Here is a 27,339-nt window from a genome sequence, read left to right as displayed (position 1 = left end):
AACAGAAATGATTGGCAAGTTGTGGTGAACTGGCTCTGTGTTTTTGAGCAGTTTTCTGTAATTGTGACTCCAAGCTCACCGAGTAGTGGAGTGAAATTGAAGGATCCCTCCTGTCTGTGCATGGAGTGGTGGTGGCATAGTGGGCTAAAGCACATAACTGTTGAGCAAGGCACTTAACTCCAGGTTGCTCCAGGGGGATTGTCCCTGTAATAAGTGCACTGTAAGTCGCTTTGGATAAAAGCGTCTGACAAATGCATAAATGTAAATGTAATGCATGTGTGGATCTACGATCTTGCTAATCCTGATTGTTGCTCACACTGTTCCTGGTTCGTATGGCAAGTTTTGGAAAGGAGGGTGCGGGTTGCAGCGACGAATAATGGGGATCCTTGTTTTTCTCCACTGCCAGACAATTTTATCGATGAAGTGCATGGAGGGGCACAGCTGAAACAGCCCCAGCCGAGAAGTAAGGCTTCATTTGCAGTGGCAGCTGCCAAACATCACCTGCCATGCAAACTAACTAGTGTTCTGGTTCAGGACATGGAGTGGGTGAACAGCAGCCATGGAGTATCTGCTCCACTCCTTCCTCAAAAGGAGAGTTCGTTTTCCCCCCTCCATTCAAGAGGACTCGGCAGGAGAGTCAAAAACTAAGTTTCGTGTTGCACTGTTCTTACAAAAAGAGTTTAAGGAGAGTGTTGGCACCAGTTCCCCCAGTGCCTCTCAGTTTGCATTTCCCCTGTCCACCCACGGGGTCAGAAAAGAGAGAGGAGTAAAGTTTGCACGAAAACATGTGTTACAAAAATAAAACGATTATCAGTGCATCCAGGCAGTGGGCCGAGGGCACAGCAATGTGTGAAATTAAACACAAGAAGCTCTCAAGTAATGTCCAATTAGGAGCTGTAATCTCCAGCTCCACTGCTAGATGGTGCCGCAGCACCATCAGTGAGCGAGTGCTACAGCAGGCCCCTCTCTGCTCTTAAGTTGGCAGAAAGTCTGAAAGTTGTTTTTATCCCGGGTTTTATCAACAATTGAACGAGGTTATCGGCTGCAATTTGCAGAAAAACCACCTCTTTTCAACAAGCTCTTAATGTCAACAACGGAGGGAAGTCAGCTCAGATTTTGGAGGAAGAAATAGCCAATTTGCTGAGCAAAAGAGCTATAAGGGCAGTGCCGGCGGAGGATAGCCATCAGGGTTTTATTTCGTCATTTCCAAGAGAGGGGAATTAATTTCACAATCAGTCCCATTCTGGATTTGGAGAACCTCAAAAAACACCTCAGAAGGCACAAATTCAAAATGCTCACACTAAAAATGCAATCTCAATTTGTTCGTACCAGAGACTGGTTAACGTTAGTCGACCTGAAAGGCCTTTACCATCACACAGAACATTTCTAAGGTTTGATAATCAAGGAGTAGCCTACGAATATTTGACTGTGCCTTTCGTACTGTTATTAGCACAGAAAGTGTTCAGCAAGTGTGTGGAAGCAAGCAGCGCTAACGCTGCTGAGATTAACTTGTCTAAGAGTGTCTGCTTACCTAGACAATCTACTGCTCTGTAATCCATCAGATGCAGGAGGATGCCCTCGGCGAGCAGACGGTGCTTGGCCCGTGGCAGCAGGATTGCAGTGGGGCAGGATGTGTGAAATGGCCTCCGTCTGCTTTTTCACCACGGAGAACTGCTGGGCGAAGAATGATGTCTTGTCCGTCTCGCGCATCTCGAACAAGTTCAGCAACAGATGACGTTCCTGGACCACAAGTGTGACCATCGCCTGTCCGGGTGACTGCGCTGTGGTCTTTGTGGCCCTGAAGCGAGGTTGGTCGCTTAGCGCAGTTCCTGCAGCAAGTCGAGATCCGGACTACCCTCGTGCAGATCTTTAAGTTCCTTGGCCTGGTGGACTTGCAGGAGGGCCATGGCATGCAGGGCTCTAAGCGGCCTGTCCAGTGGTGCTGTAGGCTTTGGCGGTCAATGATGACATCGTCTTACAGGCCTTGGAGGGGAGCACAAGGCAACCCTGCCAGGTGGCGGCATTCTCGGGACATAGGTGGATTGCAACCGCCCTATCCACCTGGGGAATTGCCTTGTACCCGTGGGCCGCTCCAGCGTTGAGGGTAGTGAGAGCTGATGAGCGAGACACTTTGTGAAGAGTGGAGAGGGGTGCTCTCCATGCAGTCGTCAGCTCATCATGCACCTCCGGGAATAAAGGGAACGGGGGGGGGGAGGGCTGTGAGCGGCACGCAGACCCTAGGAACCAATCATCCAGCCACGACGGCTGTGGGGAGGAAGGACGGTTCCAGTCCATCCCCACGCTGGCGGCGGCCCTGGCAAGCATGTCCGCATCTGGGCATCAGCCTCAGCCTGGGCGTGTTGGCCCGAAGGCGGAAGCCCAGACCAGTCATCTGCGTCAGATGCCAGACTGCTCTCCGGTGCAGCGGCGAGCCTATCCAGCTCGGGGGGCTCCAGAGGATAGGCAGGCTGGCTGTGAGTTGAGCCGCTGTTGCCTCGAGCCCGGACGGAAGTCAACGAGCATGCCGAGGGGCGGGAGGTTCGCGGGTACGTACCCGGCGAAACAGAGCCCGCTGCCATCCCCTGATCGCCTCCATCGCCAGCCGTGTCATCCTCAATCACGTGGGAAGAAGGAGCACGCGGGGGGGTGGCTGGAGTGGCATTCCTTCGGTTGAAGGAAAGCCGCGACCGCAACGTTGCCATGGTCATGTTCTCGCAGTGAGAACATGAACCATCCACAAATGCTGCCTCGGTGTGATCGCAGCCCAGACACACGAGACAGCGCCTGTGGCCGTCTGAAGCATAGGGCACTCTACCGCATCCAGGAACTACACAGGGGTGGAAAGGCATCTTTATAAAGATGCGTCCTGAAAAGGACGTTCAACGCCGCTGTGTATTGCTCTTTTAGAGGGAATTACTCTTTTAGAGAAAATCACTCTTTTAAAAACTCTTTTAAGTTTTGCACTGTCGAAGCACCCAGGGGAAAATGTTTTGCATTTCCTGAATAGAATCATATTGACTAAACAAAGAAATATTACTGAGGACAATTATTAACACAGTTGTTGAGAGAACAAAAAATTCTTAAAAATTACATAGAAAAAGTACATTTCTCAGTTGTTTCCAAGAATTATTGGTAAATATGAAACACTAACAGATTTGTTGCTGAAGGGTTCTGACCAAGAAGCAGATCATAATTAAAATTCTACTTGAATTAACTGTATGTTTGTTATGATTTCTAAGCTGATAAATCCACCACACAGGGAAACAAATGCTTATTTTTGGTTATTTTAGTGAGTCAGGTAGCTAAATTTGGGCTTGTTTTTCCAGACCAACAGATTCTCTTGTGAGATCTGGCAACACTTCAACTGGTATGTCACCCACCCATAGCATATAGTGTTTCCATTTCCAAAATAGCTTTATTTACTTTATTTCATTATATTCCTACTGGTTAACATTTGGAAAGGAGGCTACAGAACGCCCGATGCAGAATGAAAAAATACGGTTATTGCTCAGAATGAACTGAAATATAAACAAATTCAATTTCGAGAGTCTAGAGGCATGACTTTAATGTGGATAGCATAGCTAAGTTAATGTAGTCTAGAAACTCTTGATGAGAAAACATTCATGTTCATACTGGAATCTCTGACTTTTGATTACAGACTTTGGTATACTGTTCTGGTATGATCTTCTATGAAACTCCTAGAGGAGACACATGTGAGATTACTAGGATCTTTTTCACAAAAGACAAATTTGAAAAAAGCAGGAGATTTAAACTTTCCATTTGGCCTCCATTCAATGTCTAGGAGATCCAATTGAGATATAAATGACAATTGTAATTTTTCTATCTTACGATAATACTTACAGAGGATGGAGAGCTGAACAAGGGTGAGCAGCAGCAAGAGGTTTGTTTGGACCGAGCCAGCACCACTGCAGTCCATTCTGTTCTTCTTACAGGTGCACACCTGAACTTTCAGTTCTGTGTTGTTGGATATGGGAGGGATGCCAGAATCGGTCAGAACCAGAGGCAGGTTGTAGTTGGCCCTTTTAAGACTGTGCAGCAACATGATCTGGGAGTGAGTGTCTGTGAAAGACACCAGATAAGGTTAATATAAATCTGACTGAAGAAATTGTAAACACACAACAATACACAAGACCAGTGTTTCCCAACGTTTTTTCTACCATGGCTTACTTTTTATGACAGAAAAATTATACGGCACACAACTATCTCACATAACCATTGTCAATATTTTTCCTTTTCAAGAACTTGTCCATGTTTACTGTCCGACTTAGTGGCATCTTTACTTGTAATGTTTGAAATTTGTCTATGCAAAAAGAAAAAAACATAAAGTGCTTGGGTTAGACTTTCTCAACACTGCACAAGACAATACAGAAAGTCTAAATATAAATGTGTACACACAATACTGTGTGCTGTGATGATTTAGCTTTAGCTTTAGCTTTAGCCTGAACTGAATGTGATGGGAGAAAAAGTCCCATCACAATAAATAAATAGACAAAACATCTACAGTAGTAAACTATTGCAATATTTGTTGCATGCTCCCATGAATGAATGACTCTTATTAGTTTTCTTATAAATAAATCAAAGATTCAAAACTATTATGACTCACTCAATGAATTAATCGATCAGAGAGGTTTTTGACTTGATCTGCTAGTCATTATTTCCATCATATTTCAAATAATCCAAGAAATATTACTGTATTATATATACTTAAGGCTTGTTAGACTTAAATCAGTGTAATTGTTCATATGAAACATTTAAAGATTCACATTCAGATTTGTTTTAAAAACAAAAAAAGTATTGCTTTTGTTTAGAATATTTGTTAGGAACGTTGTTACAGTAGGAAGGTTAGGACCAATTCATTCTGCAAGTACAAAAAAACAAAAACATTATTGGAATCACCATGGAAACAGAACAGAGAAGCTGAAGTGTAACCAAAATTGTTAACTTTTTAACCAAACCCTAGCATAATAGAGGTAGCAATGCTACCTACTTCACTTTATGCATTGTCTTCATTCTTATATTTTTGGAGAACACTTCAGTCTATCTCTCTCACAAACACTCACGTCATTGAATTTAGAACAGTGTTCACCCACACTTATTTCCTGTCATTTGAAGTTAACATCTGTGCTCGGGTTTACTCTCTGTCACTTTTTTAAACAGCAGCCACCCAACCTTGAATCACCTCATCAGTCCTCTCTTGTTTTGTCTCTCTCTCTGTCTCATTCTGTGCTCTATGTATCAGAGCATCTGCTGCTGATTCTCTTCTCAAACAGCTGACAGAGGTCTTAAGATTCAGACACATTCTATATTTGTGTGCTTGTTCTCAGGAGGGATGGGTAATCAAGAGCCTGCCAAGATAAACCTAAAATACATAGAGCTATGTGGTCAGAGTGATATCTAATAATGCACACCCACTGTCTGTGACATTAAACCTATCAGCTTGCACTCAGCAGCATTTCAACTTATAATGCCCACCTGACCATGCTGAAAAGAACAGCTTATTTGAGAATTTCAAAGCTGGACCCGGCTGGTTTATGCTAGTTTGGTGCTGTAGCTGGTGGACTGTTAATATTATTCACCAACAAAACTATTCTGCATAGTTTCAGCAGAGGACCAATCACAATAAAAGTATAATAGGCCACCCAAAAATGCCATTTAAACCTGTGGTGGCAGGATTGGTTAGTAGACAGTCGAGAACCAGTGACATATGGGGCTCTATTTTCTTGAGTGCGCAAAGTGCAGCGCTACACACCACGACTGTGTGCAGCATCTTATCCAGTTTTCGTGAGCGCACTAATTCTGCCTAAGTGGCCGTGGTTGGGAGTGTTTGCGCAAACTGTGGGTGTATTTTATGGCAATGAATTTTCCGTAGAAATAGGTAATTGCACTAAGACGTTTCAAGAGCAGGTCTTATCTCAGCACAAAGTTTAAATTCAGTTCCTGCATTTGCACTTTGGAGATTCCTCTAGTTGGTGCTAATACATTTCTTGTCCAAACTCCAAAATATAAAGTAACATCAAATTATGTCCCTGACGATCAGAGTTGTAGCAATATTCTGAAAAAAAATTTATGAGATTTGTGTTAAACTATCCATAGGTCATGGTGTATTTTTCAAATATTATTATTGTTATCAATTGTATTTATGATCTAATTTATATTAGTATATTTCCACCTGTTGTCATGAAGTGATTTTTAAGTCACTTCAAAACGGGCTGGTGGAAGAAGTCGGAGAGAGTAAAACGTTTTTTAATTGGTATGATTTTTTGACTACGTTATTCTGATTATACTTTTGTTTCTTTTGAAGTGTAATTTCAATTTAGAAATATTTTTGGTTGAATTTATTCGAGTTTCAAAAAATTTATTTTATTGTTCTAAATCAAAAGCGACTTGTAGAAGTGCCAAAACAGTCACTGTTAATACTAGCCATGATTTGTGTGTCAGAAGATGAATTAATAATATTAAATTCTCTATAATTTAATGTAGCGTACATCCAAACTCTGATGACGATCACATTTTCCATGCGTATAGAAGGAGTGTGTCACTGTCATAGAAATATGCCTGATATTCATCAAGGATAGTTAATGCACAAAATAACGTAATTTTCAATTCTGCTAATTCACCACATACAGTCCATTTAAACTACATTCTTAATAACTTCTCATGAATGTGCTGTCTTTGTTTATATCGCTGGTTCTTGAGGTAATGGACTATATAATATGACGCAGAAGGTGAAATAACTGGAGAAGAACATCACAATCAAATTGTACTTGACCCAGCCAATTTGTGCATTACGCATGCAATTTTGCCAAACCCACTTGCGCCTGGACTTAGCGCATGCTTGCAAGAATATATAAAACTTCATGGTCATGCGCAACCACTTTGCGCTTATGACTTATAGCATAGTGCTATGTCATTGACGGCAAACCTGAGACGGTGCGTCTTGATGAGTTGTGATGTGATTTAAATGTTTAGAAGTGTGAACGAGATTTGACAGCTATCCTGGAGAGAAAATTTTCAAAAGAGATTTTCTTTCACAAAGGTTTCGCACAGCTTCAAAAGAATTCGAATATAGCGCATGATGCATACTATATGAAGTATTTTATAGATCTTTCATATAACTTTTTTGTTCTTTTAGATGCTTGCCAATGGCCACTGTCTGCTGAAAAGTGCAGCCTGGACATTCTGCTGAACTTCTCCTTTTGTTTTCCATTGAAGAAAAAAGTCTGATCACAGAATTTCTGGGTGAATTATCCCCCATTAATGGGAGCACTGTCTATATTTCCTCAAACAGATGTTAGCTATCTCTTGCCATTTTTATCCTATGGAGAAACCAATTGCTCACTTCAATAAAAAAAATAAGGACTTAGAAATAGCGACCACATGTTCACCATGGCTGAATGCATATTTCTGTCCCATCTGAAAATTAGCTTACCATTGATCCTGGAGATTTTCCATGTCTTCTCCAGCCCTGGCTGTTTTCCAAGCTCAATCTTGAAGGGATCTGTATTAGGATGAATGTCCTTGTCTCGTCCCCCGATCACCACTACGTTCATGTCTTTAGCATCCTCACACACACGCACCACAGAGGGGAAGATGTAGGGGGCGTTGTCGTTCTCGTCCTCTAGAGTGATAATCAGTGTACCTGTACCCGTGGCGGGTGGACTGCCTGGTGGGACAGAAGATACAGCTGTTTATTAACGATTTCACATTGGTAATATCAGGGAAAATGAGAGGAAAGATGACAAGATGAATATTAATAGGCACAGTGAACACAACCAACGTTTTGCTCAAACTTATTCAAGGATTTGACATAAATGTCTTTTAAATCATAAATGCCACAAACGTGTATGACGTTGACAACAAAAAGCAGAGCTTTTTGAACTTAAACTTTGATTGTTATTAGAAAAGCTAATATGAACTCACAATTTTCAAGTTTTTCTTGAAAAAATATGTTTGTCTACACTCATTTATATTTGTATTGCACTTTTCACAATACACATCGTTTCAAAGCAGCTTAACAGAAAATCATGCCTTGTTGTCTGAAATCCCCTTGTGAGCAAGCTGAAGTGACTGAAGCAAAAGTCTTTCAACATGAATTAGCAGTGAAAAAAAACCACATAATTTTTCATAATCCAATATTATTTAGCCATTTGAGCAAAACCCGCAAATCATTTTTTTGCCCTCTTCCTCTGGTTGTACTTTGCATGTAATCTTTACCGCCGTTATTACCGGCGTATCCAATTTAAGCAAGTGTTGTTCTCAAAGCTGTTTACATTTCAAAGTAAAAAGCAGAGAATTATAAGTATCATGTAATTGGAGGTTTCTTACGTTGTTGGTTTTTGAATAAGTTGTTTTGTTAGTTTTGAGCGTCTTGTGCATGTCACGCTCAGTGTCAGCTGGGAGAGGCAGCTGTTAAACTTGCTTCTGCTGTTTCTGCCTCGCAAATCCACCGATTTGGGCAGTGATATCAGTGTAAATAAAATGAAATGTTTGATGTACTGCAGCAGCATGACACTGCTGTTTGACAAATTTGACAAGCTCTTTCGTTTGCCATTGATCTTCTCGCCTATGTACAGTAAGTGTATTGTTCTGTTTTCATGGGTGCGTGTAGCGCCGCCTCTCCGGGGAGGAGACTGTACTGCAGCTCTCAATGTTGTACTGCTTGGTTTTTAATTATGCTATAATGTGTTTGTTTATGTATCTGTATATGTAAAAAAATATTGTATCGTACGATGTGGCATTCACAATTCAATACCATATGTATTGTACGATACAATATTTTTTTACACCCCTAATATATACTGTATAGATACAGCTCTGGAAAAATAAGTCTTGTTGGGCCAATCTCCAGACCTGAACCCCATTGAAAACCTCTGAAATGTGATCAAGAGCAAGATGGATGGCCACAAGCCATCAAACAAAGCCGAGCTGCTTGAATATTTGTGCCAGGAGTGGCATGAAGTCACCCAACAGCAATGTGAAAGACTGGTAGAGAGCATGCCAAGACACATGAAAGCTGTGATTGAATATCAGGGTTATTCCACCAAATATTGATTTCTGAAAACTTCCTAAGTAAAAACAGTAGTATTGTATTGTTGAAAAATTAATAAGAGCTTGTTTTATTTGTATTATTCGAGGTCTGAAAACACTGCGTCTTTTTTTTATTTTAACCAGTTGTCATTTACTGCAAACTTTACTTTACAAATGGCACTACTTTATAGAATAAAACAAACATTTTCATTTTACTCAAACATATACTTATAAAGTACTGATCATTTTTCAGTGGTCTCTTAATTATTTTCCAGAGCTGTATATATGTGATGTACGTATATATACATTTTTCAGTTTTGTTTTTCTGTTTTAAAAGTCAACATTTCACTACCTATTTTAATTTCGTATTGAGACATTCAATAATAATAATAAAAAAAGTAGAGCAGGATTTGACTGTATCCATTGGGAATTTATTGATCATGAAATATGGTCTTTATGACAGAGGGTTACATGGGAGGGACAGAAAAAAGAAGCGGGATTGGTGACATCAGCAGAAAAGGCAAGTCATTTCAGAAGCGGAGCAAGATAATATACTTAGATGAAAGATTAAAAAGACAAAAGTTTTTTTTTTTTGCCAAACCATGTGTATGGTTGTAGGAATGTGTATGATTTCACATTGACTTTAAAGTTATCCGTTTCCTGTCAGCTGCGACGTAATTGAAGTTTTCTGGGTTTTTAAATCAATAACTCTTTTAAGAGAACAGGAGGACAGTGATTAACTGGAGATTCTGCTATAATTGTGTTACTGTTAAGCAAAGCAGGTTAAAGACTTCTAGAAACCAATGTTAAAGGCCAAAAAGTGCAGACAGGATGCATCAGGGGCACGAACATAGGAATCAGAGACAGTATATTATCAGGCAGTTAATAGATTAATAGAGCCAATCACCTTTTTGATAGAGATATTGTCGTCCGTTTACTCAAGAGCACACACCCACATTAGCTGGACCAGTTTGTAATGTTTTTTCGTTTTTCTTTTAGCGTGATCCAAGCTAAAAAGCACAATTTGTGTTACCATTGTTTTCAGATTTTACTACTGATTTCATTTTATTGAAAAATATTATTTTATTATAATCTTGATCAACCATTTTGGAGATTTCGCTCTTTCCCAATTCAAGTCAAAAGGAGCTGTACTTGTATTCCACTTGTATCCATAAAAAAATAAAAAAATAAAACATAGCTGCCAGTAGGCATTACAAACATGGCTGCTGAATAACCTGGCTTGCCTTAAAGGGACATTGTAAGAAGTCCATGTCCATAAAGAATGAAAAGAAACCTCAATAACATTAAAATCAAAACGTCATTATTCATTTCACAGCTGTGTTCAAAGCCATTTAATGATGCATTCCCTCTCATGTACATTAACTATATTATTTATAGATTGGGTTTATTGGTATTTATGTTGGTCTCAGCATCAGTAGCTATGGAATGCTACACTACAGATATAATAAAATAAAAATCTAAAAAGTGTAAAGAATACAAGTCGCAACAGTAAATGTTAGAGGATGAGATACAGTGCTGAAACAATGGGATGCCATCTGTGAATCTCTAAATTCTACAACAAGTGCAGCTGTTGAAAGGAAGATCATCTGTTTTCTTTTTTGAGCAAATCGTTGATGTATGTAATTTATTCAATGTTAAAATTCTTTCTCCTATACCCGCTTAATATGCAGAGACAACAAGTAAGTCATGCCTAAGTTGATTTTTACAAAAACCGTAAGCACTGTGTCTCTGTGGTGATTCAAGTCAGAAGAGACAAGATGCCAAATTTATTGTCACTACATCAGCAGCTGTATTTGAAACACCATCACAGCAGTGCTGACCGGATGTTTTTTTTTGTTAAGTAATGCCAGGGTGATATAACACAAAGAACATTTTTATAAATTAACACTTAAAAAACTGTAAAGCTTTGCTAGGTTTACGCTGCTAATTTATCACAGCCAATGATAATTTCCCATTCCATTTGGAGAAGAAATTATACACTTCAGCAGACTTTCAGAGGCTTAAACTTTCACACATTTTCCCTTTGCCCTCAAAAATTACCCTCATCAAAAATAATAATAATAATAATAATAATTTGACAGAAAAAAATAAAATCAAAACATTATGTGATGTCTGACTTGAAGCAACAAGAATTATCTTGATTTGAAAGAAAAGATGCATCATTTTGTATTGAATACAGCAAAAAAGGAAAAAAAGACATTATTTAATGCTTTTGAAATATTCTGTTTCTAAGAGATTAGCAGTTATTGTAGGACTGCATAATTATGAACAGCCCCGGAGGTCACTCGCAATTAACATCCGATGACAGGATCGGTAATTACAGTATCATTTTGTCCTCATGTTGCCAGGAACTCTCAGGCCTCAAAGGAAGGAAGAAAAGGCATGGTGTCAAAACAAGGGTGCAACTAATGTCTCATGAGAAAAATAAATCAGGCTTGTTCCAATGCCGTCAATCCAGTAGCCCTGCGAGAAGAGCATTTGGAGGTAAAACAATGGGGCCCTTGCCATGTTTTATTGATGTTCTACTCATGAAAATTTTATTTGGGAGGTATCAGCAATGTAGCATGGCTTTTAATGAAAATAACATACCGAGGCCTAAAAACGTATTTGGACACTTAAGAGACACGTAAAAATTTTTTTTATAAATGTCATTGCATTAAATATCAAAGCCAGCAACATTTGTTTTAAAGAAAGATAAGAAGTTTGTTAGGTGTAATATTACAAAAAAATATATATATTGTTCAAAATTAAGCCCAAAATTAGATGGACATGTTCTGCTTGTCAATCTTTGTGAAACATCTCCATAGTTAATATGATGAACTACACGAGAGATTCTTACACTTCAATGGAATGAGATCTTATTATTATTGTTATTATAGTAAGATCTACTATACACAATATATACATCATTGGTAGTGAAATTTGATGATTCTCTATACCCATTTTGAAACCACAACTAATAAAAATACTTATTTATTTATAATATAAGCACTGTTTCATGTTCTCAAGTAATTATTCAAGACACATCAACAGTCTGTAATCAAATAAGAACAAAGAAACAAATGAATAAAAAAATAAAAGCAGTAACTAGAAACAAATAACAAAAGAATTTGAATGAAGAAAACAGTGCTTTTTTAAGAACTTAATAAATTAACAGCAGTAGCCTATAAAGTATATTCAAGTAAACATACAGAATGAAATTAAATGTTACATAAAACTACTAGCTACTGGCCTTCACTGTTTGATTATATTCCATCCATTATTTTTAAAGCTACTTAATTTATCCAGCCAAGAACAGTGAGTGGTTTATTTGTTTTCATGGCATTATAGTTTGATTAATATTAAATTACATATTCATCACCTGCAGGTATAATAGGTGACATTTATAAGTCAAGTCCAACAATTTGATACAAATCCTCTTTTATGTCCCACGATGTTCACTTTTGACATTACTGACTGCATTTACATGAACACCTCACCAAGAAGGGCATTTTGGCACAATATTGAAATGTATTTGACCATTTTGGTGTGTATCCGCATCACAACGTGCGTGCCTACAGAAGCGAGTAAATAAAAAGTCAATCTTTATAATTTTTGTTGGTCAATCTTTAATATTTTGATATTTTTTTTCTCTCTTTTCTCTTTCCTTTATGACCTGTTATCGAGATAGGCCAGTGGTTCTCTTGCAATCAATGTAATGAGTACCCCTGAACTACATCTTTGCTTAATTTGCAAGGACACCTGTGTGAACCTGTGGGGAAACAAATTTATACTTTCATTAAAAATCCCTTTCACACCTTTAATATCAATTTTTATCACTTTTAATATCAAACCAAGTGAAGTCTATACCATAATGTGTCAGCAGATGCCACTTGGTTTGATATTTTACTTCTAATGGAATAAAGTTAAAGCATCTGTAAATGTGACTTAAAAATCAATGAGCAAAAGAAAAATAAATAAAATAACTGTCAAAACCTTCTCAATATGTTTCACAGCATTAAACACATTCTGTTATGCTCTGTGTCATGTGATAAAATCTAATGTACTGTATAAACAATGAATGGTAAATGGTCTGCACTTATAAAGCACTGTGAAGCGGACCAAGGAAGGGATGGAAACAGATGTCAGCTTAAGGGGTAAGCTTTATTATTACAGTTAATTTGCTTGTATCACACACAACTATTCTTTGCTTTGTGTCCGGCTCTCTCCCCATGCTCTGTGGCTGCTGGCTTTTTATCCGCTCTCCTCACGCTACTGCAATTAGAGACAGGTGTTAGACATAATTTAGCTCAGGTGTGAGCGCCCTTACTGCTTTTCTCTCCCGGACGGGCGCTTGACCATGCCTCCGCTGCCACAAGCACTTTTTTAACCTTAATGGTTTTCAAAGCGTTTACATTGTGACTCATTCACCCATTCACACACCAATGACAGCAGAGCTGCCATGCAATGTTCTAGCCTGCCATTGGGAGCAACTGGGGTTCAGTGTCTTGCCCAAGGACACTTCGGCATATGGAGTCATGTGGGCCGGGAATTGAACTGCCGACCCGCTCTACCACCTGAGCCACAACCGCCCACAAGTGAGCTAACCTAGTAAGACAAGTATTACATTGTTAAACATAGATGTTTGTTGGTTATGGTACATTAGCTTTTGAGAAGTTAAAGGAAGTTGATTTACGTTTCTAGTCATAAGTTCAAGAACACACCATGACCAACAGCTATTGACCGTGCTATGACCCAAAAAGCAACAGCTAAAAACACAACATGAGGCTTGGATGGAAATCATAGATGCATGCATATTTAATGTACCAGACTTCTGCATGCACAGTAAAGTTTATACATAAACACAAACAGTAAAAAAAACAAAACAAAACAAAAAAAAACAGTAGAGTTTATATTGCTCGTATATTTAATAAACAAATTATAGTTTATATTAAGAAATTGACATATTGTGTCTCTCACATTTTGATTAATGTCAAAGCAAAGCAAACAAACAAACAAACAAAACAAAAAAAAAACATTTTAATCTAAATACAAGATGAAAAGCAAAAACCTTTCAGAATGCCAGCAGCAATATGAAACTGTATTTCATTTCGATTAGGTTTGGTCTGGTGAAGACAAACATTGCTGGCTCTCCACATATTGCCACCGATCCCCCAATAAATTCTCTGGGATGCAACATTTCCACATAAAACTACAGACATATTCTAGTTTTTTTGTTCTCAAAACAATACTATAACTAAGGGGATGTTACCATATACAATGTCTTGAAATGGACCAATTTAATTCACAGTAATTCATCAGTTACAGTGAGAACCTTTATCCCGCACATTCCTTGACAGGCGCCCACAGGTTGAAAACTCCTGTATGAATGCTCATACATGAACAGAGTGTTCACATAAACTTCAGTTTGGCTAACTTGACAACAAAGTTGCAGAGCCAATGTTATCTCAAATCCCAGATGCTCCACTTTGCTGTTGTCCACCACATCACATTGATGTTATGCTACTTTCCTTATGACTTATTTTACATTTTATAATGTTGCAATTTTATTCTCATAATTTTGACTTTATTCTCAAAATATTATGTGCCTCATCAACACCACTATAAATCATCCATCACATCTCTTTCAGAGCTGAATTACTGGCCTTTACCCCTTTTCCTGCCCTCGAGTATACAGTACACTCTTAAGAAAAAAAAAGGTTAGTTAGGATTCTATATAGAACCCTTGGGTTCTTTACTCAGTTCCAAAGAAAACTTTAAGCCAAAAAGGTTCTAATTATCAATTACTTTTTTGCACAAAAGGGTTGTTTAGGCTGACGATTGCTTAATGTGAGTATCTACTGTATGTGTTTGTATGATTTATATTATTAAAAGTTTTGTTTATAAAAAGTTTTAAACACTACACTACATTACTTTTGAATTTCATACTGCAAAGAATAAAATACAAAATATAATTTATTTCTTCAGATTTGGGTTTGATTGAAATAAATAATAGATGATCAGATCCAATGTCCTTTCTCTTTAAGACAGCTGTTTATCTCAGTATCAATATAGAGTCTATGATCCAGTCTATTCTTTACTTATAATTCAACAACAGATGCATAAAATTGTGTTTATCATAAACAGTAAACAAATTCAGTTCATAGTGCTGTTTTCCCCCTCCTGTTTACAGAGTGCAAAGGCGCATTTAAGCTATATTATTTGTCTGAATAAAATTCTCCACCATTAAAATCGTAATACAACGTCTTGTTGTATCCACTCACAATTTTTACTGTAGGGAATTAGCTTTAATAAGAGAATAATGATTAATTCTCTTATTGGAATAATATTATTCTCATGGCTTATTGACAATAATATTACACATATAGGTGTAGCTTTGAAGTAAAATCTTTTAGAAACAGGGATGAGATTATTTATCACAATATACCACAGTCAAATTATCTCAAAAAGGGAAATATGAATAATTAATCACAACTTGTTATAATTCATTCTGAATATTTGGATTGTTTATTAGAATTAACTTGATGCAGCTGAATTACTATTGCAATCAATTTATCTGTTCATCCAGCGAACACTCAGTATTGATCGTCTATCAATTCTCAGAAAGAATATTTTTCATTGCCACACAAAAATAACTCTTTCTTCGCATGGAGCTGAGATTGACGTTGATTTACAAGCAGACCAGAATCACCTCGCAAGAATGTACCCAAAAGTTTATTTACAAACACAAAACTAATCTAAACAAAAACATACACACAAATCACTCATACATGGGACAGGGAAGAATGAAAATAAAATGAAACCGGAACAGAATAGGGGAAATGCAGTTATGAAAAGAGTCATTTTGACCATCTGAGAGAACCATCCGTTTCTTAATTTAAAAGCACACCTTTGTTACGATACTTGCAATTGCCTTGGCTGTTGAGAGAGCCTGGATGCATTTGCAGGGAAAGTCCTGATGGTTCCTCGTATCGATGGTGTTCAAGTTGCAACCAATTTCTTCCATGTTGAATGAAGAAATTATGATAATATGTGGTGTTCATTGACTCTATGGTAGAAGAATTTACACATGGCTTGATGTGTTGAGGCCTGCTATTATTAAATAATAAATAATTGTGTGTCTGATTGGTCCAGATGCTACAATGGAAACATAATAATTATAACATTAGAAAGCTGAGACTTTGTTTTTGTATCATTACGATTTACCATTCTTGAAGTATTGAATTTGTTATAAGCTATTAGACAAGGCAAGCCCATGAGCAGGCTGACCAGACAATGTCAAATCCTGTCTTTTTATTCTTAAGAAAATATTTGAGAACTTATTAAGAATCTTTCAAGAATTGCACTTAGAAACGTTCTTACGGACATCTTATAATTTATCCTAAAACTTTCTTCATTTTCCTCTTAAGAGCATTTTCATGAACCCGGCCCCTGATCTTTCACATGGTGTCAAGTAGACCCCTCAGTGCAGAGAGTCAGCATCAAACTGATGACATGGAGATGGCTGAAGTGAAGTTTTGTTTAATTTGTTGTTTCCAAAAGACCTCACTCAGTGTGTCTCATTATAACCATGCTGTAAAAAGACCCCCCAGGTGGCAACACAATTATTCTTTATTCTGTAACAGATTTTCATAGGTCATTTATTTTTACTTAGTTTTGTACTAATATATAATACTTATGGTTATAATTTTAACTATGGTTAATGTTAAATTAATTAATGTTAATGATTTTTATATAAATAATTTTTCCACTATTTAGATTTTGCTTATTATTAGAGACATATGGACTTATTAAGTCAATTCTTATAACTATTACATTTTGTGTTATATATTGCTTATTTTGTTGTAAATCAAACTATTAAAAATGCTTACTTAATATTGATTAAATGTGTTTTATATGTTTATTTCACATTCTGAGTGAAATAGTATGTATATAAATGATTTAATTCACAAATCCATAAACATTATCCTGACAACAAAACTAACACTATATTTAAAAACTAAGCAAAAGCCAAATGATACGATTCCATGTAAGGAAAAACTGAATGGAATCAGACAGTTTTGCCTAATCCGAGCAGTAGCATCGCAATTTCGCGCTCTGTTCTCAGAAGTCCTTGGAAGGGGCATATGCGCAAACCTAGTTGTCATGGCAACTGAATAAACAAAACCTAGCCTGGTCAATATTTACTCGTCATCAGAATAAGGTAAATGACCTGGCTATTGTAATCTATTGTGCTGTAGGTGTTTTGGGTTTAGTTTTAAAACTGAATGATATTAACATTGAACATTGTTATATATTTTTTTATTAATTAGAAGATGAATTCCATGTAGGGATACATGCAGTAGTCCCAACAAGCATTTTCTTATTTGAAATGAAACTGTGTTTTTTTAGTTGGTAGATCTTATTGAGTTGGTCATTTAAAAGTAGATCATCACACAAAAAAAGTGTGGGCACCCCTGCTGTAGGGGTACAAAAGCGAGCGATAAAACCCTTTGGGGTTCTATGGAACCTTTTCCTCTAAGAGTGCACATACTTCCTTTTTCTCTAAACTTTTGTCTCCTGTTCACCTCACCACAACATACTGTAAAAAGTATTTATCCAGGGTTGGGGAAGCTATTTTAAAACTGTAGCTTTTCATGGTCCAAGCCAGAAGCGTTTCAAGGGTGAAACATTTGGAGTGAAACATTCGGGGGTCGAGCCCTGAATGATTTTGGTCTAGCCCCAAATGTTTTTTGTTCCGAACTCACACAAAAACCGTGTGGCAGGGTGGAGCCGGGTCGTGATTCTACACACCCGGTCCCTTATCAGGCTAATCAAGCCTCCGAGAGGGATAAAGGCCGACTGCAGAGGATGGTGTGGGAGAGTGAGATTTGCACATGCTAAGTACATGTGAAGTGATCTGCTCAGCTTTTCCTAGCCACGCCAACATGGGAGGATAATGCCTCAGGTATACGTTGGTTGTCCGAGTTCCGAATTGTATCAAGTCAATGGCCAGCGCATGGGCTGACGATGCACACAGACGATGACCGTGTCAATGGATCATGAAAATCTGGGCAGTTTAACATTTTTAATATGTTTAGACACTGATTTTACTACAGATTACTACAGTTTATCAAATGTTTTTTTTTTCTATTAACTCTTTCCCCGCTAAACATGGAATTTTCCGGGTTTTATGAAAAAACGCTTCCCCGCCAAACACGGAATTTTCCGGGTATCCGTGTTTTAGGTGGTATACGGTAAGGAAGACCCGCGCGCATGTTTTGAAAGAGTACGCAACTCTTTGATCAAAGAAACAGACTGCGATCGTCTCAAAGGTGAAGTGGAAAACGTATCGGTTACCTAACGTAACCTCGGTTCTCTCTAGATGAGGGAACGAGTATTGCGTAGCCGGCCGTGCTCGCGCCACGAGCGACTTTTCGCTTCAGTCAATGAAAACCAGGGTTCCAGCCTACGAACTACGCTTATATGCACTCTAGTCACGCCCATTTTGGCGGGCTTTGTTGCAGTGAGCGCGCGGACGCCTCTCATTGGATGCGAGTTCGCCCAAGCTCGTCTATAGGCTGCAGCAGTTGCCGCAGAGCAACCTATGAGCTCGCTAGCTAGCCCGCTCAAGGTCTGCAGCTGCCGCACTGCGTTGACAATGGATACAAAAATTAAGGATAATTTTTTGGCTTCAATATCTCAGAAAAGATGAATCTTTCCCGTAGCGTAAGCTAGCTTACGCAATACTCGTTCCCTCATCTAGAGAGAACCGAGGTTACGTTAGGTAACCGATACGTTCTCTTACGAGAGGTTCTCTCGTATTGCGTAAGCTAGCTTACACTACGGGAACCCATTGTCAACGCCGTGCGTGCCAAGCATCCACTGTATGAGCCCCAGGGAATTAAGGGGGGACCCGTGGGAGCCCTTATGAGTGGGGAAATAATATTTGGCCGGCAAGAATGCGGGTCATTGATTGTGTAATACATAAGCACATAGTGGGAAGGGAACGACAGAGCGGCGGTGCCGGTCTGTGTCGAATGTGTCCCATCAGTGCAGCTCACCAGGGGAGCTGTAGCGTATTAAACCGCTAGTAGTTTTGCCTGCAGAGCGGGCACTTCCATATTGTAAAATCTGACAAAGGTGGAGGGGAAGTCCATCCCGCTGCCACACATATGTCGTGAATGGAAATCCCGCTGGACCATGCCCACGAGGATGCCATGCCTCTAGTGGAGTGAGCCCTAATGCCCAACGGGCATGGCAGGTCTTTTGACGCGTATGTAGCAGCAATAGCGTCCACTATCCATCTAGATAGTGTCTGTTTCGAGGCGGCGAGACCTTTGGTGCGCCCTCCGAACGAAACGAAAAGCTGCTCAGAGCGTCTGAAAGCGGCGGAGCGCGCAGTATACAATCTCAGTGCTCTGACCGGGCAAAGGAGATTGGCGTCGCGTTCGCTAACGGGTGCTGGCAGCGCCGATAGGGAAATGACCTGTGCTCTGAAAGGAGTACCGATCACCTTGGGAACATAGCCGTGTCTAGGCTTTAAAATGACCTTGGAGTCACTTGGTCCAAACTCAAGACACGCAGCGCTGACAGACAGCGCGTGAAGGTCTCCCACACGTTTGACTGATGACAGGGCAGTCAGAAAAACGGTTTTGAGTGAAAGGTATTTCAGATCCACGGATTGAAGTGGTTCGAAAGGGGGCTTTCATAGTTTCGAGAACTATAGAAAGATCCCAGATAGGAACCGATGGGGGCGCGGGGGGTTCATCCTTCTAGCTCCCCTGAGGAAGCGGATGACCAGCTCGTTTTTACCCCATGACTGGCCGTGCAGGGGTTCAGCGAACGCCACAACGGCCGCCACATACACTTTGAGCGTGGATGGGGATCTGCCCTTATCCAGCAGCTCTTGTAGAAATACGAGCAGCGACGACACCCCACATGTCCGCGGGTCCAGGTCTCGGTCGGTGCACCATTTTGAGAACACAGACCATTTTGACGCATAGAGTCTTCTCGTGGAAGGGGCTCTAGCGTGTATGATGGTGTTTATTACTCCTTCTGGCAGAGCGACGGGTAGTCGTTGATCACCCACGCATGCAGCGCCCAGCGCTCTGGGTGGGGATGCCAAATTGTGCCGCGAGCTTGAGAGAGGAAATCTGCTCTCACTGGGATGGGCCACGGCGCTGTCAGTGACAGCTGCGTAAGCTCCGGGAACCATGTCTGATTCTCCCAACGCGGGGCTATGAGGAGCACCGAGTGACGCGTTTCCCTGATCCTCTGCATTACCTGTGGCAATAGCAAGACGGGAGGGAAGGCGTAAAGCGGGCGTCTGGGCCAGTCCTGGGCCAGCACGTCCTCGCTTTTCGAGAAAAATATTGGGCAGTGAGAGTTCTCTTTGGACGCAAAGAGGTCTATCTCCGCTCTGCCGAATAGGTGCCATAACGTCTGGACTGTTTGAGCATGCAGGGACCATTCCCCTAGGGGAACATTGTCTCTGGACAGTCTGTCCGGGCCGTCGTTCAGGTGGCCTGGCACGTGCGTCGCCCTCAGCGAGCGCAGGTGGCACTGGGACCAACTCAGTATGCGTTTCGTCAGATGGAAGAGGTTCCTGGATCTGACACCGCCCTGACGGTTTAGGTAGGATACCACAGATCTGTTGTCCGAACGGACCAGGACGTGGTGACCCTGAATGACCGGGAGAAAGCGCACGAGCGCGTACTCGACCGCTATCATTTCCAGACAATTTATGTGAAGGAGCTTTTCCTGAACTGACCATAGGCCGAAAACCGGAGAGCCCTCGCGAGACCGCGCCCCAACCCGTGTTGGACGCGTCTGTCGAGATGACTTTTCGGCGAGATACAGCTCCCATTGTCACTCCCCGCTGATACCATTCGGCCACTGTCCAGGGCTGCAGAGCTGAAATACAGGTCTGAGTCACCTTGATGGGCTGGCGGCCTGTGGCCCAAGCCCGGCGAGACGCGCGGGTGTTTAGCCAATGCTGAAGCGGGCGCATGTGCAGTAAACCCAGCTGAAGTACTGCTGCGGCTGAGGCCATGTAGCCTAGCACTCTCTGAAATTTCTTCAGAGGTGTGAGGCTGTTCATCTGAAATGACGCGGCTAGTCGCTGCACACGGCGCGCGCGCTGTGTAGATAAGCGAGCCGTCATTGCCACTCCGTATGTGACTGTGCCAAAATCAGCCAATCGTCCAAATAGTTCAGAATTCGCAAACCCTGACTCCGCAGGGGTGCGAGCGCCGCGTCCATGCACTTCGTGAAAGTACGGGGTGCTAAGGACAGGCCGAACGGAAGGACGGTGTATTGATAAACCTGGCCGTCGAAGGCGAATCTCAAGAATGGCCTGTGATGGGGATTTATCTGAATCTGAAAGTATGCATTTTTCAGATCGAGAGAAATAAACCAGTCCCCCTGGCGCACATGCGCGAGGAGTTTGCTGGTTGTAAGCATTTTGAACGGTCTTTTTGCAAGCGCTTTGTTCAAAACCCTGAGATCTAATATTGGTCTGAGGCCGCCGTCTTTCTTGGGGACAAGAAAATAACGGCTGTAAAACCCCGACTTCGCTCAGGGAGGCGGCACTCTCTCAATGGCCCTTTTGCACAGAAGGTTTGCTATTTCTGAACGAAGCATGCACGCTGCTTCCGTGTTCAAAGTAGTTTCGAGCCGCGCTCTGAAGCAAGGAGGACGGCGATCGAACTGTAGCAAATAGCCCTGTTTTATTGCGCTTAACACCCATTCGGATATCCCTGGAATATCTTCCCACGCTTCAAAGCGTAATGTTAGAGGGTGAATGGCCAAATCGCTCTGATTGCCGCACACAGCGCGCTGAACAGAATGTGTGAGCGCGCTTACTGTGCTTATGCTGGACTGCTCGCAGACAGCATGGACAGGCTGTTCTGTGAGTGACTTCCCGATTGAGGTGAATGGGGAAAGAGTCACGTCTGTTAAGTGATGCGCAAGCATAGCCACGGGCATGGGACTTACATACAGAGAAGTGTTTGCTGGCCGTGTGACAGAGCGGGCAGAGAATGGGCGCGCGCACGTATTCGTGAGCGCATTTATTGACTCTAACACTCGAGTGGTTCAGTAACCGCTTTTGAGTGTGCTCTGATGGGGACACGGAACGTGTAATGCTTGTGTGTAGAGGTGAACACTAGATCGTGGGCACATTTTCTACACATAAGGCTGGTCGTGTGACAGAGCGGCCAGAGAATGGGCGCGCGCACGGATTCGTGGGTGCGTTTATTAACCCTAACACTCGAGCGGGTCGTAACCGCTTTATGTGAGTGTGCTCTGATAGGGACACGGGACGTGTAATGCTTGTGTGTAGGGGTGAACACTGAATCGTGGGCACATTTTCTACACATAAGGCTTTATTTTGGGCCGCCGTGGAAACGGCGTTTGAGTGCAGGCAAGCGGGTAATATCACCGGCTTGTTGGCTGCTGAATCCACCACTGCAGTAGCCTGAGAGAAGGGGACTGACAAGGGGCGTACGGGACTTACATACAGCTGGCCGTGTGACAGAGCGGGCAGAGGAGGGGCACGCGCACGGGCTCGTGGGCGCGTTTATTAACTCTAACACTCGAGCGGGTCGTAACCGCTTATGTGAGTGTGCTCTGATAGGGACACGGGATGTGTAATGCTTGTGTGTAGGGGTGAGCACTGGATTGTGGGCACATTTTCTACACATAAGGCATGTTTACTCTTTACAAGATTTCTTTGGGTCGCCGTGAAAACGGCGTTTGAGTGCTGAGCAAACGGGTAGTATCACCGGCTTGTTGGCTGCTGAATCCACCGCTGCAGTAGCCTGAGAGAAGGGGACTGACAGGGGCGAAGCTTTGACGGTGGTCCGGCCGTGGCGGGACTGAGCCGTCGTTTTCTCAACAACGCTAGGAGGACTTCGGTTGCTCAGGTTTCAGTACAATCTTAGGCCGAGGCCCGCAGGGGGGCGGCTGTCTGAGCGCGATCGAGGGCGGCCGCCCTGTCGACGCTGAGAAGTCTGGCTTGTTGAGCTGGGCGCTGTGAAGAGGCTCGTGCAGGAGGCTGGTCACGTGGGCGGCCTGCAGAGGAGCTAGCGCGACGAGGCAGAAAGAGATTCAGATCTGAAACAGCCTCTGTCTGTAAGACGGCCATGGAATGCAGAGCAGATGCGGCTTGGCCGCCGGTGGTATAGGCGCGGCCAACACAGGCGGAAGTAGTTCTGCAGGCCTTAGACGGGAGCACCAGCTTAGACCGCCATCTCGCGGAGGGCGGGCAAAGGTGCGGCGTGGAGTCTGTTGGGAGCCTGTTCAGGGGGCGGTGACCACTCGAGCCCGAGGCGGTCGACGGCCTGTGTGAGGAGGCGCGTTAGTTCCCCTTCGACTCCGGCGCGGGTCCTGCTGGATTCCTGGGCCGAGGAGGAGGCGTGTGAGCCTGACCACTCCTCGCTGTCCGAAGCCATGATGGAACAGCCCTTATCCTCCGCTTCTTCGTCCGAGATGGCAGCAGAGCAGCCGCTCGGCGGCAACTGCGCGTCCCGAGTGGGCGGGGAGGGTGAAGGCGATGCTCGAGGGAGGGGCTCCGGCGAGGCAATCGCTTCTACCACTGGTTCCGGCAGCCTTTGAGAGCGGCGCTTTTTACTGCGCGGCTGAATGGAAGGCGGCGCTGCGGCTTCGGTCCTGAGCGCTTCGAGTCGAGCCCGCAGGGTCGACATCGGAAGCTCCTCGCAGAGATCGCATCCGCCTTCAGCGAGGGCGAGCTCTGCATGCCCCAGTCCCAGGCAGAGAGCGCAGATGACGTGGCGGTCTCCGGTGCTGAGAGGGGCGCAGCATGAGGCGCAAGTGGAGCGAGACATCTTTAAAAGACGCTCGTACTCTTTTGTGAAGTTCATAAGAACTAGCTTGCTTTAAAAAGGATACGTCGCCGGATGGCGTAGCTCGCAGGACGGCTGAAGGTGGCGAAGACGGCCGGCTTCTTCGAGCGCTGTCCACGCTTGCTTGATGCCCCTCAAACGGCGACGCGGCTTCCAGTTCAGAGATGCGAAGAGCTTCGCTGAAAAGATGAAAATCAGGGTTCCAGCCTACGAACTACGCTTATATGCACTCTAGTCACGCCCATTTTGGCGGGCTTTGTTGCAGTGAGCGCGCGGACGCCTCTCATTGGATGCGAGTTCGCCCAAGCTCGTCTATAGGCTGCAGCAGTTGCCGCAGAGCAACCTATGAGCTCGCTAGCTAGCCCGCTCAAGGTCTGCAGCTGCCGCACTGCGTTGACAATGGATACAAAAATTAAGGATAATTTTTTGGCTTCAATATCTCAGAAAAGATGAATCTTTCCCGTAGCCTAAGCTAGCTTACGCAATACGAGAGAACCTCTCGTAAGAGAACCATACTAATACTAAAGCACTTGTTTGATAAAAATGCCTTTTTCTCAGCTTTTTGTCCAAAATGTTGTTTTTGACAAAACCTACCTCTGTTCAAGTGGCAAAAATAAAATCGTTTTTTTTGCCTAAAAGCAGAGGCTCAGATCTTTATTGTGATATATAGCATCTTCATATATTCATGGAAGAAAATATTCTGCGGGCCATTAGAATTTAGAGAAAATCGTCAAAAACCCTGGCGGTGGCTGGCAACTTTTTTTAAAAACGCTGGCGGGGAAAGAGTTAACAGTGTTTGTACAGATACTTAAAAGTTAAATTCAATAACTTTCAAGGTTTTTTCAAGCACATTTTTATTTGTTTTCAAGGACTATGTGCAAGATATCATTAAAACTAATTCTTTATTTGTTAATTTTAAATAAAAATATTTTATTCATTCAGTTAATTTATTTTCATAAAACACCACTTATTGCAAGTACAGCATCTCAATGAGCATCTTTAACTACATATTCTCAGTAGCAATTCTTGGTTCATTCATGATGAAATTGATATGCAATTTTAGTTTGCTCCCTTAAATGTCACTTCACTTTCCAACAAAATTGAATGACTGGTTCCGTAAATAGTAGTCCATATGACTCATCATGTGCTGTGTTCCATGTTTTCTAAAATCACACAACAGATTTATGTGAGGAACTGACCGAATTTGTAAATGGGTCACTCAAAAAAGTTTGACTTTCCAACTTACAAAATATTTATAAACATTAACATATTGACATTCATTTTTATTCATGTTGGAAAACTTGGATGTTGTTCTTTCATTTATTATTTAATTTTGTTTCACAACTGAAGCAAGTTAACTCTAAGTTAACACATTTTGAGGGTTCAGTGAGGTACAACACCAAATGTTTTTGTGTGAAAATATTAGTTAAAATGGGAATTAAAAACTTTTTAGCATGTTGGGAAAAAATCACCTTATGCATATTTAAGCAGCCTCTGAACTTTGACCTTACATTTTTTTCCCACAACTTTTTGTATTAAAATAAAATGCTAAAACATAAAAAAAGGTTTTAACATTAATAACACCAATGCCATGAAATCAAGGGACAAACATTCTTTTTAAATTATTTAAATTATTAATCATAATTATGTTTTGCTTTTTTGTACACTTGTTCAGCCTTGCACTAATGCTTTTATTGAAAATAAGTACATAACAAATGCAAAAATAATTTTACATGTTATAGAAGTGGTGTACCAGATGAAGGGGACAAGCTTTTTTTTCAGGCAATTGACAATTTCAAATATATTTTCTGAAAAATTTGCTAAACAGAGTTTGGCATTTCATATCATTGTAGGGCCTTACCCAATCAAAATGGCAGCGGAGACTGAATGGTCATTTGCTCTAAGATCAAAGGTGAGACAATGATCTCAGTTTCCCACGGTCCTTCACAGTTTCACATCTGGATGTGAAGTCCCGCCCATGGACCCAATCTCAAACACCATTGGTCAAAATGCACCCTATGACCGATGACGTTATCTTGTCAACAAAACCAGTGGAAAAATGTGAGTTCGGCCTCTCTGCACCCAGCTTCTAAGCCAGCAGTTTTAAAGAGACGTGTATCTACACATACAAAGGAGTTTTCCGTCCTTCTGGAAAAAGGACTATGAGAGACCACGTTTCCCCTTCTGTCACACACTCGAAGTTGTGTCGAATTAAGTGACACAAGGGGCCTTCCTTCGTTGCATACCTCTGAACTTGAGAGAAGGCCAATGAGAAATTGGCAGACAGATTTTGCATGTCCCGCCCCCAGACATATGGGTATAAAGAGAAGCGGGCATGTGTCTGTCAGTTCTTCGGAGCCAAGCGGTTGTGCATCAGCAAGCTGAGTCTCACTACTGTTCCACTCACCACTGTGGCAGAGAATGCTGTTGGATCTGCGGTGCATTTCCAGTGGCGTTCTCTTTCTGCACTCTGTGCAGTCCACGTCCCTGGGCACTTCAACAGCGCTTCGGTCTAAAAGAGTGTTCTCCCTCCTAAAAGAGTTTTATTTCTCTAAAAGAGTTTATTTCACTCACAGAAGAGCAATACACAGCAGGCGTTGAACGTCCTTTTCAGGACGCGTCTTTTTAACGATGTCTTTCCGCCTCTGTGTAGTTCCTGGATGTGGTCAATTTCTCTCCACTTCTTACGGTCATAAGAGCTGCCTCGCGTGCCTGGGCTACAATCACATGCAGGCGGCGTTTTATGAATGGTTCATGTTCTCATTGTGAGAACATAGCCATGGCAACTTTGCGGTCGTGGCTTTCTTTCCTCAAGAGAGAAAGCCACTTCAGCCGCCCCCCGCATCACTCCTTCTTCCCATGGGATTGAGGACGACCGGAAAATCCCCACGAACCACCAGCCCCCGGCACGTTCGCTTGCTTTGGTCTGTGCTTGGGATCAGTCTGGTTCGCCTCGTGGCCAGCCGGCATTCTCCCTTGAGCCCCAGGCATCGGATAGCGTCACAGCGGCATCTGATGCTGATGACTCATCTTGGCTGGCACCTTCGGGTCTGCTCAGCCATCCTGAGTCTGATGCGAAGATGTCTGCTATGCTTTCCCGGGCCGCCGTGAGCGTGAGGCTGGACTGGAAACTTCCATCCCCCCCCTCACCCCTCGCGGCTAGTCGATTGGTTCCTTGGGTCAAGGCGCCGCTCATAACCGCCCCGGTTACTTTCTTCCTAGAAAATTGCATGAAAAAAAAAATCATAAAATGCATGATGAGCACATTTTAATACACAGATCCGACCTCCTCGCTCATCCACTCTCACTACCCTTGGCAGTGGGGCGGCCCACGGGTACACCTGCACCCCGAGAACGCCGGCACCCTGCAGGATTGTCCGGTACTCCCCTCCAAGGCTGTAGGATTACGTCGTCAGTGACATAC

General features: G+C 42.1%; 1 protein-coding gene across 1 annotated transcript in view; it reads right to left on the bottom strand.

The window, feature by feature from the left end:
- Positions 1-27,339, bottom strand: part of LOC127623370 (cadherin-13-like) — a 532,010-nt gene that overhangs the window by 20,196 nt on the left and 484,475 nt on the right. Inside the window, exons 13-14 of the mRNA XM_052097812.1 lie at positions 7,451-7,684; positions 3,862-4,080 (exon numbers count right to left, since the gene is read on the bottom strand). Coding sequence (XP_051953772.1) covers positions 3,862-4,080; positions 7,451-7,684 — 453 coding nt within the window. The remainder of the gene's footprint in view (positions 1-3,861; positions 4,081-7,450; positions 7,685-27,339) is intronic.

This window comes from Xyrauchen texanus, chromosome 29 (assembly GCF_025860055.1).
Source record: "Xyrauchen texanus isolate HMW12.3.18 chromosome 29, RBS_HiC_50CHRs, whole genome shotgun sequence".
Classification (NCBI taxonomy): Eukaryota; Metazoa; Chordata; class Actinopteri; order Cypriniformes; family Catostomidae; genus Xyrauchen; species Xyrauchen texanus.
Note: the sequence above shows the minus strand (reverse complement) of the source record. Positions and strands in the feature narration are given on the sequence as shown.